The sequence below is a fragment of the Siphateles boraxobius genome, unplaced genomic scaffold, assembly GCF_051911475.1.
Source record: "Siphateles boraxobius isolate OS27281-9 unplaced genomic scaffold, OSU_SipBor_1 32, whole genome shotgun sequence".
NCBI lineage: Eukaryota > Metazoa > Chordata > Actinopteri > Cypriniformes > Leuciscidae > Siphateles > Siphateles boraxobius.
Window position 1 is genome coordinate 1,206,566 of NW_027508942.1, and position 15,945 is coordinate 1,222,510.

Consider the following 15,945-nt stretch of genomic DNA (forward strand, 5'->3'; position numbering starts at 1 on the left):
TGGTTGCTTTTGTCTGACGGGTCTGACAGATTTCATTTCTAGCTCCATACATTTCACGATGTGGCTCTAATATACTCTAGAAAATGAGTTGCGTCTATTTTGCAGCTTACACAGCAGTCTGTAAAATTCCTCCACGTAGTACTGAGACTGAAGTTGCTTAAGTCTGGTTTTCATAGCATTGATCAGCATAGAAAACAGGGCTGTCAATCAATCTATACATACTATAGTTGTGTTTTTAAAAAGTAGACGTACATCGTCCGAAATCGAATACTTCCCTACTATATAGAATGCAAAAAACAATATGCCAAAAGAGTAGGATGTCCGAATACATAGTATTAGGCGAAAAGTCCCTGGATGACCTACTACTTCCACCGAGATTCTGAAGTGCGCATTTGATGGACACCTAATGGGGGATTTATGAATAGAAGTGAAGCGCCATAACTGATACAGGTATAGGTCACATGACAGTAACAACATGGCTGATGTAGTACGTTCGAATTTCATTCATAGGACCAAATGGCCTGTCCCAAATGGCACCCTAAACACTCGCAGTCTTCCTTTGAGTTTTTAATCATTACAATTGACATGGTTACATGTGACTTTTCTATTCCGACTGAGCTAATAGCGCGATTACAATTTGATTATTATGGTCCATGTCAACGCAGCTAATGTCACATGGCACTGCGTGTATAGGTTAATTTGTTACTTTGGTTGTAGGGTTAATAAAACAGCATCTCTAAGTAGGTAAACAAGAGACATTCCGTCCTCTCTTGTTACAATGTGCCACCGGAGAAGCTATGTGACGCATGTGGCTGGATATGAATGGACACTTGATGCATATTTTGGAAACCTTCCATGGACAACGTAGTGCAGGTCTCTGCTGCTTCAGGCATGTCTGTCCTCCAGCCACAATCCTTTAAAGAATCAAACACTGCACAAAGCTGGATCCCCATGCCATGTGCAATTGTGCATGCTATACGGTGGATCACACTATGCAGTAATTTCCATTTTTAGGCTATGGTGATAAATCAAGTATTAAAAGTGCATAAACCAAGGTTTGTAACCTTCACTCTTAAACAGACCAGTTAGCATCCTAGAGATTCCTTCAGTAAAAGCATTTGCTAGCTTTACCAGGAGAAAATGGCAGGATAAGCAGAGCACACTAGTGTAAACCGCTTACAGGTGTCTTTTTAAATAGCTTTCTAATGCGCTTTAAGCACTGCAGCATGGTGTGTATAAAGAGAGGAACAAAAGAAGAGAGGCTGAGCAGATGTAGTTTCTCCTCCTACAACCCGTGATCCTTCTTGATAGGCACATAATGAAAAGCAGACCAGCGTTCACACCGTAACACACAGACACATTCATTATTCATGCCATATAAGTTTCTTTATTAGAATAGTGGGAAGTTGGAAACCAGCAAAGCGAGGAGAATGTTTGTGCCATTGGGATGGAGAGACAGCCTGGCTCTGTTCCTTTGGTGAAGTGTGTGTTGTTCTACAGATTGGAGTGTGTTTTATATCACTGTACAGGTTTTGAAACTTCAGAGACTAGTCACCAGTGAGCTGGAGTCAGTGTGACCACAGCAGTTTCCTGAATTTAACTTAACTAGTGTTGCACACTGAACAGTTCATTGGCAGTAATTTTAGCCATTTAAACAGTACAGAAGCTTTGTTTATTATAAGTGTAAGCCAAATATAGAAGTCTACTACAAAATACTGACTCACTAAGAATAAACCGCACTCTCTGATTTTATGCACTCTCGCAGTGATTATTTGGCATATGTTCAATTCACTTGAGAAATTATGCTAATCAGGTAATACCAACAAATAAAATCTGTGCTGAACGCAAGTAAAATTTTTGTGCAAATGTATGACTGGTTAAACTTGACTTAGTGAATATGACGCAGGCTTGTGTGCTAAATGGTCACAAATGTGTAGTGAATTCAGCCCTGGACACTTTCCGTTCATTCAGGTTTACCTACATGACATTTGCCATTAGGGTGAGTGACAGTGTATACAGAGACAAAGACACACCGGAACACACTCAAACGGAGAGAATGAGCAGGATTCTTCGCGGTGTTAGACAGACAGATGAGAAACACCAGTAAAAAAGAACAGCTGCATTCTTTTTTACAATACAGCATGATCCTGAGGACAACACAAGAACAAACGGTGAAGGACAGAAGGATCAAAGTGCAACAAGAAAATACTGGTCAGTAGAAAGAGCTGAGGCATGACAGATGAGACGAGAAGAGAAAAGGGAAAAAAAGAAACATGAAAAAGATGAGAAAAAAAAAATATCGAGAAGAGGCCGGAAAAGATGAGCGGACAAGTAAAGCGAAGGCCAGAGAAAATGAGAAAGGAAGAAAAGACAAGGAAAAATAAAAAAGAGAGGAGTATCTCATTATATGAGAACTGAACTGAGCTGGACGATGACATCACAGTTTTCTCCAGAGCGGCCATATATATATATATATATATATATATATAAATTAACTAAATTAATAACTTTTTTACAACAAAAATGAACCATCACTGCTGGACTATGACACTATTTTCTTCTAGAAACAAACTTTGTTGCATTATTTTCCTGTTATTTCTGTAAAGCTGCTTTGAAACAATCTGTATTGTAAAAAGCGCTATATAAATAAAGGTGACTTGACTTGAAGAGTAGAGAAAAGATGAGATGAAAACGAGACGCGAAAAGAAGAGTCTAGATAAAATGTCAAGATAAAACGAGAAAAGACAAGACACAACAAGAAGACAAGAAAACAAGAATTCCAGATAACATGAGAAGATGAAACAAAGTGAAAAGAGACGAGACGAGTTAAGATGAGAAGACAACATAATACAAGATGAGATGAGTCAAGACAAGGAGAAGAGAAGAGAAGAGAAGAGAAGAGAAGAGAAGAGAAGAGAAGAGAAGAGAAGAGAAGAGAAGAGAAGAGAAGAGAAGAGAAGAGAAGAGAAGAGAAGAGAAGGACGGGATGGTCTTTGTATATGTTGGCGTATATATGTACAGGTAGACCCTCAAAAGAGTTAGTCGGCATGTTCAGGCAGGTTTAGTTTTTTTTTTTAAACATCATAACCTGAGCCAGTTTAAATGAAGGTGAGAAATAAATGAGGAAAGGTGACTCAGATAAATGAGTGAAGAAACATAGAACAAACACAGCAAGCCCATGACGTCTTTGTCTCTGCACAAGAAGGATTTGTGAACATGGTAAAAACAATTAGTCTCATTTACTTTTCTGACAATGCAGTGTGCAATTGTATTTATTACATGAAAAACAACCACGTGCCGCGCGCCACTGCTTGAACAAAAACATACTTTTGTCTTAAAAGGCGTCAACATTCTCCATCACAAAAGACTTTGTACCTTAGTGATGAAAGCGATCATCTCATATGATCAATAGTGCCATAGTAACTTAATAAAGCCATAGTGTGCTGTGTTTACAGACTCATTGTGCCCCTTCTCTTCACAATTCCCTCTAGCCTGCAAAAACACGAATGGACGCACCCAAAAGTGCCAGCGATTCACGCGAGAGGAAGTGGTTTGTCTTTAACATGACAGATGTTGTAAGAGAGGGGACGTATTATGTTGTTGGAGAATAATGAGACGGCTCAGAAATTTTAAATAGAAGCTTTCTTATTGTTCGATGACTGACGTGGAGATGCATGTGTATGTTGCGTATTATGTTCGCAATGGCACAGTGGTTATGTAAACGCGGTAATCCACCTCCATACAAACACGCCGGAGGCCAGCATGAACCAATCAGCTCTTGATATCTGCCTTCTGTTTATCAACACTTCAGCAAGTGTTACTGTGCATGGGAGATGACAGGGTTTCCAGCCCGTAGCCTCCTCAGAGCTCTTAAGTCGACTCCACACCAGCCTTTATTTATAGTCTCGTACCAGTCGGCTCTTTTACACACTTTCTGTAAATGGACAGAGTGAGTTGTGCATGTGCGTGTCCGTACACTTACTGTAAGAGAAACTCAGGCGAGGGGTGACGTCGTCTTCTGCTGCTTGACCCCATCCAACCAGGAGGACAGTGAGGAGGAACAGGAAAGAGACACGTGTCATGTTTAGTGTCCACATTTTTCTCCTTGTGTCTCAGGGTGTTCTGTCTCCGGATTTTCTAGCGCTCATGAAGATCTTTTCCCTTGCTTGTTTGTTTTTCTTCTTCTCCTCAAACTCCTGAAATGAGAGCAGCGTATTGATGTGATGAGCGGTGGTCACTTTCGCGGGGCCTCACAATGGTTGATTTCCACTAAGAAACAAGTCCTCAAGGACGACGATACGGCCCAATTCAGTCTCCATGTGCTTTTGTAGACTGTCACACAGGTGTCTCAGCAATCTGTAACAAACAGCACACAAGAATTGTCACATTAAAATGAGATAAAATTGTATTACTGGTGGGAGCCGTTTTATCCAAACTATTGGTGTAAACACCATTTTCATTCAGACATTGCTAGTATATTTCAAAGGTTGGAATAAAATACTCCAATAACCTTTTTTTTATTTACCACTTTGAATTTATTTGTTTTTTACAGTACTTAGTACTTTTAATGAACTAGAATATTCTGTTTAGTGCAGTCTTGGTAGTCAACATATGTGGATTAATATACCTGCTTAGTTAGGACTGACCCTGCTGCAAAAAAAACATCTTAACCCAGCCTGAGCTAGTTTGCTGGTCATGGCTGGTTTAAAGGTAGAGTAGGCAATTTCAGACAGGCTAGCAATAGCAAGCTAACTTTGAAAGCATGAGATCCCACCCTCCCTTCAGAGCATCTCCAAAGCCACGCCTCCTTCAAAGCACATGAACACACACACAGCTGTGTCTGCAAAGCGTCATGAGAAAAGAGACAGCGTTAAATTACCTCATGTCTCAAAGCACATAACATGTCAATAATAATGAACGTAAACAACTTAGAGCTCAAGTTGTACCACCTGACTGCTGCAGATTCCTTTTGGTGTTGATAGTGTTGACATATAAACGCATAAATCCGGGGCTGAGGACGGGTGGAACATCAAGGGTTCCAGTCTCTAAATTATGGTTACGACATGGCGTGTACGCAGCATAAGCTTGTTGTTTTGGTTTAGGAGGAACTGTAAAAGGCGGCCGTTTAATATTTAGACCACTTTTATTATTGATTGCTATCAGGATGTGAAGAGAGTTTCAACCAGTATAACACAAAGTGTTCATAAAACAAATTGCCTACCCTACCTTTAAGGTATCCAAAGCTTGTTACAGTTGGTTTCCCAGCTGAGGGGCTGAAAAGCAAAAAGTGCCCAAAACCCCTTTAAAACTGACAAACATCTTTGACTTAATGAAGACCATGTGTATAGTCCATGTTTATCTATTTCTAAATGAAGCAAACATCCTCTTCATGCTACGCTAAACCCACAATACGATGTGAAATAGTCGCATTATGTCACGGTTGAAAGCACCAGGAGACGTGGGAATTCAAACCAGCCGTCTCCTACCTGTATGGTAAACTCTCCGTGTGGGGTTATATCGCTGAAAATCATCAGTAAGATTTGGATTGTGCCAAGAATTGCCGCATGATTGAGAATGTGTAGGCCTAAGGGACACAGATTTACACAATATTTACTCACTGATCAGCAGGGCTCTATGTCTGTGTTTAATCAGCTCTAATCGCTTAGGTGAGCATGTTTGGGTCAAAGTTTGTAGAAAACTGCCCTGTTTAAAAGACCTCCACTGCTGGTCACTGGAATATGTTGCGTTTTAGTGTTAGCAACTAACCATTCATTGGTCAACCAAAATCACAGGAAAGATCATGCTGGTGCACTAGAATTTGTTGGTGTACAAAAAGAACCAGTCTGAAACAACATCCTTCTGACGTAAGCCGGTCTTATGGTGTAAGGATGATAAGGCATTAAATAAGTACTTCCTGGAAATGGTGGTATCGCTTATTAGACTATGGAATATGCCTCATTTTCTGTTTACATGTTATGTTGCAAAGTTCGAAGAACAGTTGTTTGCCATAATCACCTATCATCATTCATCAGTTTCGTTTCATAAAGCACTGTTCTGAGAATGGATTTTCAACATAATGCCATAAAATGTATAATTTCCAGCCTCCTGCTAAGACGACCTCAATTTGCTCCCATTTAGATAAGAAACATAAAGGCGTGGGTTTTGACTTCCAGGCAAATGAAATGGACTGTAAATAAGTTGAATAGCTTTGCACTTAATATGTGATATATAGTTACTGCACAGAACCAACCCTGTCATCAGCCCAATATGTCAGTGGGCGAACACTTAAGTGGTTTTCAATACTCTGGCTACGTAGAAGAGCCTTTTAAGCACAACCACAAAGCTAATCCAATTTCAATTCCCATTTAGGTTTAGGATTTAATATCAACGTCAAATGTGTATACTTTATTGTTATGAACTGCCAACAGTTAAGGGCTAACAAATGGTGTGTGGTATAAAATCAGTATTTGAAGTAGAAGAAAAATTATTTTGGCTTTCAACAGACAGAATTTAACATGTCTAAAACATATACATTACAAGTATGTTAAATCTTAAAAGGTGTATTAAGTTTTATTTGTGAAAGATATAAACTTAATGGTTGAAATTAAAATTCTATCATCGTTTACTCAGTTGTTCCAAACCTGTATTAATTTCTTTCTTGTGCTGAACACAAAAGAAGATATTTTGAAGAATGTTGGTAACCAGACAGTTTCTGGTCCCCATTGACTTTCATTTTTTCTCTCTCTCGATACTATGGAGGTCAATGGGGACCAGCAACTGTTTGGTTACACAAATTCTTCAAAATATCTTCCTTTATGTTCAACAGCAATAAGAACTTCATGCAGGTTTTGAACAACTTATGGGAGAGTAAATGATGACAGAATTTTTAATTTTTGGGTGAACCCTTCTAAATATCTATTAGTACATATGTAGATGGTCCATATTTGTGCTTTAAACAAAACTTGAAACGTTAACTTTAACTTTAATGTACAGTAATTTGGCATCAAGCTCTAAGAGTGATACTGCAGGCCAATTTACAACCATTGTACAACTGCCAAAAAAGCAAGGATGCTTTGCTCTAATATAGACAACATGAGAGGACAGCCCAAGCTGACAGTCCCTAAATAAAAAGAAGACAAAAACAAGGCTACTTTTCCATCTGGAGCACGACAGACCTTGGACTCCCACAGGATATATTCACGTCCCAAACGGGAAAACTGCAGCTTGTTTAAACAGCATCTCAAAATCATATTGGCACAGCACGAGTAGATAAACTGATTACAATTGAATGTGGTTTAGGTTTCCACAAGTGAGTTTCTGAAGAACTGCTGAATCATTGATGATTGTGGGTTCATCAACATCAGACAAGTCCTAAAGGAACAAAACACTTCACTACTAGATGTTTATGTCTGATAAGCAGTATATATGACATATATAATACCTATGAACAACATATGGCAACAAAGTAACAAAAAGGATTCAGCAAGTTTAACCTACATTCATATGGAGCCTCCACAGGACAATCTTTGTAAGATCTGGTGATAATACGTCAACAACCACCACAAAAAGTTCACAAACTTCATGTGTTTACTGTATTTTGCATACAGTGTTTCACAACCTTCCCCTGCATTCTATCTCAGCTCAGACAAGAGATATGTTTACAAGGTCAAACTCCTCCTGCTACTGTCCATATGCTGGGGCTGGAATGTGTCCTGCACTGGTCAAGGCTGTGGCTTCAGCCATATTGGTGTGGGAGGTTCGCTAACCAAGCACCATTAGCCTTTCCTAGCGCTGGGAACGCTGGAGCGACGTCCCAGTTGACCACTGGCAATGTGATCTCATTAATTTCAAGTTTTGACAGGAAGAGGATAAATGCTGCCTAGGCACGTGAGGAGCTGAAGTAGGACACTAAAGGTCTCGCTGTCATCACAGAAATATAATACATATTTCCCCATTCTTTCTACTGTTGGATTAATGCAGGAGCCATACATCATCTCAATACTCATCCTCAACTGGGGAAAATGATTTATAATCCACAAATCCTAAAATTAACAACCTCAATGAAGAAGCATGATGTTTAAATGTTAATCAGTCAGATAAAACCAATGGTAAAACAGCTAATTTGGACTAAATTGATGTATATTTGGTACTTTTTAAGATTTTTAATCAGGAAAACCAAAAAGGACCGATACCTTATGACTCTTTATATGATTTGTAATATAAAAACAAATAAATAATTTGTAGGGTATTTCTTGGAAGGATCTGGGGACAAAGCATCCTCTAAATTTTTATTCAAATAGTAAAAAGCTATCAATTGTGCAAAAAAAAAAAAAATCCCGATAACAAATGCTTTGCATCATCATAAAGTAGGAAACTTTCATCCTGTGAACAAAGAATAATTAAAATTACAGCAAATGTTACCAAGTACATAACTAATCTCTATTCAGCCAAATGGCCAGTCAATACTTCTGTGTTCTCCTGATACGTGAGCCATATGTGACGATGGCATCAGATGTCACTTCCTGTATGTCATAAAAATAGAAATGGTTTACTACAGAAACAGCTGTCCAGATTATCAGGTTTGTCAGATGGGATAAAATTATCTTGAAGCAAGGCCAGAGGACTAATGCTTTTCTTTTGTGCAGTATGCAACAGTATCTCCATCTTCTGGGAAAATAATAATAATAATAATTCACCTAAAAAGCACTGCACCCTTAGACACCAGTGTTGTTAATTAAAACTAAACTAAAAACAAACCAAAAATTTTTTTGTTAAAGCTGAAATAAATTATAAAATATACATATTAGATAAAACACTAAAGAAATTAATGAAATAAATAAGTACTAAAAACAAATAAAAACTAAAACAAAATTTTGAATAACATTAAAAATATTAATAAATATGTGTATTTATTCCTCAATTCACCAAATCAGCAGCGTTTGTGCGTGTGGCGGGGTTGTGGACTCGAGTCACATGACTTGGACTTTATTTAAACTCTAGCCGCAAATTTGATGACTTGTGACTGGACATAATTAAAGAAGGCGACTCGACTTAGACTTTGACAACAATGACTCGAGACTTGACTTCATGGCCTATACCTTGAAAACCATAAAGATCAGATATGTGATCACTCTCTGGTCCCTGGAGCATATAATAAAACCGGAAAGATTAGCATGCTGCTTTCGCGCTTTGGCTGGCACTCAGCCAGAGAGGGACTCGCTCAGCGAGCGCTTGTCATATATCACTTTTCAACCACATAATGTTTATTTTATGTTTCAGACATTTAAATACACATAAGTACTAACAAAACATTTATAATAAAAACAAAAGTCCTACACTGATGTCTATGGAAGCAGCAATAATAAACCTTTTGGACAAAATATGAATAGGCTGTTTTTTTTTTGCATCAAACACATGTATAGATAATTATTAGTTACTCTATTCTGCTCCCTGTTTACCAGACACACTTTCATGTCTCTTGGGAGAAATAGACGAATTAACATGTTGTAAATGCGACAGGCTCTTACTGCATGGTTGTGTTCCAATGACTTGTTTAAGACTTGAAGCTTAAAGTTGAGGACTTGGACTTGCCTGTCTTGACTTGAGATTTGAATGCAACGACTCAAGACTTACTTGTGACTTGTAAAACAATAGCCCTTTTTCACACCGAGATTCCAGAAAATGCACTGATGATTTGTCCCGGGATCATTTGATTTTGGTTGATTCACACTGCCAGTGATTTTCTGGAATCTGTGCATGCGTTCACAACTTCACACACATCCTGTAAAGATCTCATAAAGACACGTGACATCGGATGTAACGTGTATGGTCTCCGCAGCGTCTTAAAGGTGCTCTAAGCGATGTCGGGTGACGTCACTTCTTGTTGACGTTTAAAGTATCGTCAAACAAAACGGAGGCTAGTTAGACCCTCCCTCCTCCTCATTCGCGCACTAACCGCCCAAACCCTTCTTATCGGTTATTGGCTGGAACAGTTGGTTATGTTTCGTGGTGCGGGTTAGCCCAGTTTGTTTTTGTTGCCGTTTGTGGAGCCTGGGGTGTCTGCAGAGGCCGCGTTTTTTTAAAGTGTGTTCAGGGGACAGGCAGCTAGCAGCTAGTGTGAGTGCAGAAGCAGATGTGTGAGATGAGGAATGTGTTGTGACTCAAGGGGACTCAAGAATAACTAGCACATGTGTGACAAACCTATGACTCATTGCTCTCAAAGTGCCTTTTGAAACAGTCCATTTCAGACATTCTGCAAACTTTGAGATCATATACATATGGACAGCTATGAATCAGAGAACACAACCAATGTGATTACACAATGTGACTCAGCAGCACAGGTACAGGAAGTAATGCTGACACCTGTTCACATGCACTGTGTCATCAGAGTAAAGTTCAAAATTGGTTTGTATTTGACTTCCTGTGCTGTATGGAAACAGTGAATCATGAAGTGCTGGATCTGAGATGAAGTTTTCCTCTTTCCTCATCTCTGAGCTGATCCCCAGACCCAGCTTAGAGTAATTAATGGCCCACTTCTCCCTGGGTGATCGGGCCAGCCTTAATTACTTCCATATGTTCCTTCACAGATCTTTAATAGCCTAATTAAAATCTTATTAAATAGTCAAAGCAAAATGGAAAAAAATCGAACTCAATTCAAGGCTACGTATACATTAATCCAGATACATTTGAAAACAAAAAAAAATTCGTCTCAGAATGCTTTCTGTCCACACTAGCATTTTCAAGCATTTTCCAAAACGTTCTCATTCACACGAAATTTTGGAAAATGCTAAATTCACCTTACTGCGCATCCGTAAAACCTCATAAAAGCTCACTGAGATGATATGGATCAATATGCGTCACATGACTAAACATGAGTAATCATTTTCAAACACCTCCTCCATTTTCAGTCCACTCTTAAGTTTTCAAATTTATCCACTTGGGAAAGTTGGGAAAACTTGGGAAAAGCGTTTTCAAAAAGCTCAGTTTTCGCAGTACATCAACAACGATAGGCTTAAAACGGAGAGGTTTTTCCTTTGAGTTTTCCGAGTACAGACGACACCATTATCAAAACGATCCCCATACACACGGATCCGTGAAAATGCCTAAAAACGTTGTATTCTGCTGCCAGGCCATTAGATGGCGATGAAACACTTTAGACTGAACACGTAATACACATGAGCATGACGTCATCGTTTTTTCACAGATTCGCGTTTTGTTGTTTACACATGACCGTTTTCAAAAACGTACACTTTGAAACCCGTTTTCAAAATTTTGCGTTTTCTGGCACCCATAACGGTGTTGTCGTGTAAACTGCCCCTCAGTGTGGACCGAAGGCCAAAACAAAGATAAAAAAGATGCATTTTCAAAAGAAAACGTATTAGTGTGGACAAGGCCCAAGGTTAAAATGTTAAAAAAGGAGCTTCCACAAATGATCAGGCAAATTTTTTTAGGCAAGACTTCTCAGATGGAAAGCATTACATTTCAGTTCAATTAAATGGGTGACCTAACTAGATAAATGTGAATAAAATGTAAAATATGACCATGAAATGGCCCAGGAATATCATTACCTCTGTCTCTGAAAAGTAAAATACTTCTACCAGGGACAGAGTCAGATGTGCAAATATTTCTAGCTGAGATTCATTTTGTCCTCTCGCTCCTGCCTAGAAATTTCCATAACAGATGTGAGGTCTGTGAAATGTATAACAGCACAGAAGTGGCTTCGAAAAGACCTGCTAATTCCATCATCTCTTTGTCAGGTAAAATGATATTTAAATGAAAAGTTGTTTCTGGTATGCTCTTAATTTTCCTGCATATTTAATCATCTTACTGGTTGAATTAACATGATAATTGATTCCAGATCAGCATTCTTAAAGGGATAGTTCACCCAAAAATAAATTCAATCTGTTCATCATATAAAGCGGTCTTGTCTCTTCAGAAAATTTGATCTAAACTGCTCAATTCATATGGAATAGTTAGTTTTTACTTTATTAAGTTTTTGAAGTGTCAAAGTGTTAGTTGCATAGCTGTCAATGGTTTAGAAACAACATGAGGTTGCGTAATTAATGACAGAATAAAACATTTTTGGTGAACTATCCCTTTAAGGCCCTTTCACACCAAAGATGATAACTATAATGATATAGTTCTAAAAATGATTCTAAATCTCCAGCTGATGTACGATAAAAGCACTGGCAGCCAATCAGAACCCATCTTGCTTTAATGAGCTCAAGCATTTAAAGTGGCAGACGCGTTTAGAATAAACAGAAAGATTACGCATACATGTACAATTGACCACTGGTGTGGATGCTAATATAGCTAATGTTATAGTTATTGTTCTTGAAACAGGCCGTTACAGTTGTGTTCTCCACTCAGGTCTTTAGGCTAATACTACTTACTGCTCATGCTGGACAGAAACAATGTGTGGACTGTTAACGGATGTAGGCCTACTTGAATGCCAAAGGGTAATTTGAGCAATTTCAACATAATTAGACTTGTAGTGCTAGTGTCACAGCATTGACTCGTCTCTGATGGCATCCCAACTTCTTTCAGTTTTATTTTGAGAGAAACAAAGATTTCTTAATAACTTGCAGCACATGGAAGAACTGCTGTGGTTTTCCAAGAAATCAGCCTCATTGGAATTTGTTACAAAGAAATGCAACTCTCAGAAAAGGATATATAAAACAGCTCCTCAGAAGGAGAAGCCAGAATCTCAATGAACAGAATGCAGCAGGTGGAGTTTTGCCATTTCACCATTCAATGTGTTTTACATTTCCCCCCGCAAGTGCTAAATTAAAACAGGATGATCATGTAAAGTGTCTCACTTATTATTAGATTATGTTAGTGGCCTGATTTCTAAGATTATGATTGTGTAGATAGAGTGTGATTTAGCACTGCCTCTCTTCTTCTGCCTTTTTTTCCCAGGCACTCAGACAAAATCTCAGTCAAAGTCAGCCTATAACTCATATTAAGACTTTTTAAGTGTTTTAAAATGCACTAAATTTTATATTTTTATATATTCATATATTACAAATAATATTAAACAAACATATATATATATATATATATATATATATATATATATATATATATATATATATATATATATATATTTAAATTTTATTAAAAATAAAAATAGTATATATAACATTTAAAAAATATATTTTTTTGCATTACATTAGAGAAATTAATAGCATTTAAAAAAAAATATCATGGGCACAGACATGATAGGATCACATGACCAGCCAAATGCTACTCTTTTTATCACAAAACCAACTTACCAAAATCAATAAATAAATTAAATAAAAAATAAAAGGGCAGGAAAATAGAAGCGAAGGGGAAAATAACTACAGCAATTAAAAATTATATTATATAAAGTGCGACTTGAACAACATGTGGAGATTTGACAGTTTTATTATTAGCAGCCAGTCAGTTGTGTTACAAAATGGTAAACGTTGTTTACACACAAAGACTCAAAATTATTCACACTTGCTTCTAATGATGTGATCATACCAAATTATGAGCCAGCTCAGAGCGCACAGGTGGCAGAGGCGCACTGAATGTTGCCAACAATGGATGGAAACAATCTCAAACAAAGACGAAGAGGAGGAAGATGTGATGAACGAGGAGGAAGAGGATGGGGACAAGAAAGAGCAAGGTGTGGAGAGTGCTGGGTCTGGCACACCAAAGGGGTTTTCCCTTTGCCTGGAGTATTTAATAAAGTGGGAAAATGGGTGCAGTTTCCAAGCCATTGTGAAATAGAGGGAATGCATTAACGTCACTTTCCCGCCGGAACACGCCCCTTCAGCCGGACTGAGTGGCAGAAGAGCTGCTGCGTGACTGGATTTAATAGGGGAAACTGCGAAAACGAAAGTAAAACAAACGATTATCAGTTTAAACTAAAGATTGGACTCAATATTGTGTTCCTTATAACTTACTAAAGATCCAGTGATCCATGGATATTAACATGCAGCCAGGAATCGTGTTTCCTGACATTTATATGTGCCTGATTTCGACACCAGGGAAATAACGTTAACGTTACATACAGCAAATTTGCCTGTGAATCCTTTATATAAATACAAAATAGGCAGGTCTAAATCCAGGTGATCACTTATCAATGTTATATATATCATCATATCGTCTAGAGACTTAAAACTTGTATAGTTTTTTGTCAGTGTTTATTTAAAAATGTCAAATTATACAGAATATACAGTGGTAAATATTTGATTGATGAGTTGTCACTGCAATATATAACAATACAATATATAGAGAATGATTTTACCACTAAATTCAGCATATTGACACAAAAATGATAACTGCAAATCCACCTTTCGCTGCCTGGAGTCCAGTTGTTTCTATGAATTGCAGCGATCTATTTGCTTCTCTGTTCTGTAGCTTTAGGTAGTCTGTAAAAATATTCCTCATATTTCTTGTCAAATCTAGTTGTACAGTCAGTCTCAAAGCTCTTTCCCGTTTTAGACGCGTTTTGTGTGTTTTTTCGCAGCATTCACACTGAAAACCAATGCTGCCGCTCAGTCTTTTTGCCACTTGTGGGCGTAACTGCAGTCACTCCGGCCAACGGTGACGTCACGTGCATTCCCTCTATACTGTAAAATCCACAAGCCCAAAGTCACTATGTGTCAGTATAAGCCCAGGACGACTGCCATATCATACCAAAATAAACAAAGAAGTTACTGTGCTCCTTTAAAAATCCTAAAATGTACAAAAGGGGACACTTATTAGTTAACCCCATCCCCAACCCCATCCTACAGTAATTCTGTAAGTGGATCGTCCTTAGGGGAAGTGACCTTGATGATTTTCTGGAAGTGGTCTTAATCCATAAGGAGCTCTCTCTTTCTCACAGCCCTGTTTGAGCAAAGGGAGTATCTATGCCTCATCTTTAGTTGATCTATTTTGCACTGGGTCCTTTGAGACATGATGCATAGAATGTCAACCTCAAATACAAAAGATTTCCTTTATAAAAGTCAAGACCTGGGTTGTATGTTTCTTTTGATTCGATTCTACGGATGCTATCAATACAATTAGAGCCTCTTGGGGTTGCCAGTTGTTCAGTAAAAAATAACACCCCTTGAAGGTTTTCAGATATGTATTTAACCATATTTAGTTAAAATGAAGATGCAAAATGGGCCTCCCTTACATTATTTACAGCATTGTGTTGTTCTTGGGTCAAATCTCTCTATGTTTATTATTTTATGAACAACGACTGTTCTTTCTGTGGAGCAGCTGGCATAAGTGATAGTGTGTAATTACTCAAGTAAATAATGCATGACGACATTTGCTTTGATATCTACACTGCGCAGGGTTTAATTACATTGATTACAGCTGTGCATCTTCAGCGTGTCTGTACAATGGGATTCTAGGAGATTCCCTGCACAGATAACCTATCTCCTCAAATGAATATTTCTAAAATAAGCAATGACTGTATTGGGGTTTAACACATTCATCTGTATACAGAAAAAGAGACCTGCCTTCTATTAATTAAAGGTCCACTGTGATTTTGGTCCAATAGGATTCTCATGCCAGCTGGACCTTTTTAAACAGTGGCTTTGTATGAAAACCAAAGGCAGCTGCATTGCTACCCAGTCAGGGAATGACTTCACAGGCAACGTATAAAGGCATCTCCTAAGGAAACGTTTAAACCGTGTTTTCAGCCAGTATCGAACTTTTACTGCTCTAAATCATATCCTGCAGCTGTTGCAGAAGTCAAACATCTGTGTCTTCTGAGAATCTTCACTCCATACCGTGCAAACTCGCTCAGAATTCATTTGCGCAATTACTGTGTCAGCGGCATTTTAAAAGCATTGCAGGGACAGAAGAAAAGCTCAGAGGTCTCACGTCGAGTCTCGCGGTCCAGTAATGATGTTCCGTGGAGGCAGGTCATTTTCTTGTTGCCTAACATCAATAGAGGCGATAGAGCACTTGGAAATTACA

General features: G+C 38.2%; 1 protein-coding gene across 1 annotated transcript in view; it reads right to left on the minus strand.

Annotated features, from left to right (window-relative positions):
• The window catches only part of sema4ba (sema domain, immunoglobulin domain (Ig), transmembrane domain (TM) and short cytoplasmic domain, (semaphorin) 4Ba), a 64,254-nt gene that overhangs the window by 35,657 nt on the left and 12,652 nt on the right, over positions 1–15,945 (minus strand). Inside the window, exon 2 of the mRNA XM_077194417.1 lies at positions 3,983–4,356. Coding sequence (XP_077050532.1) covers positions 3,983–4,097 — 115 coding nt within the window. The 5' untranslated portion in view covers positions 4,098–4,356. The remainder of the gene's footprint in view (positions 1–3,982; positions 4,357–15,945) is intronic.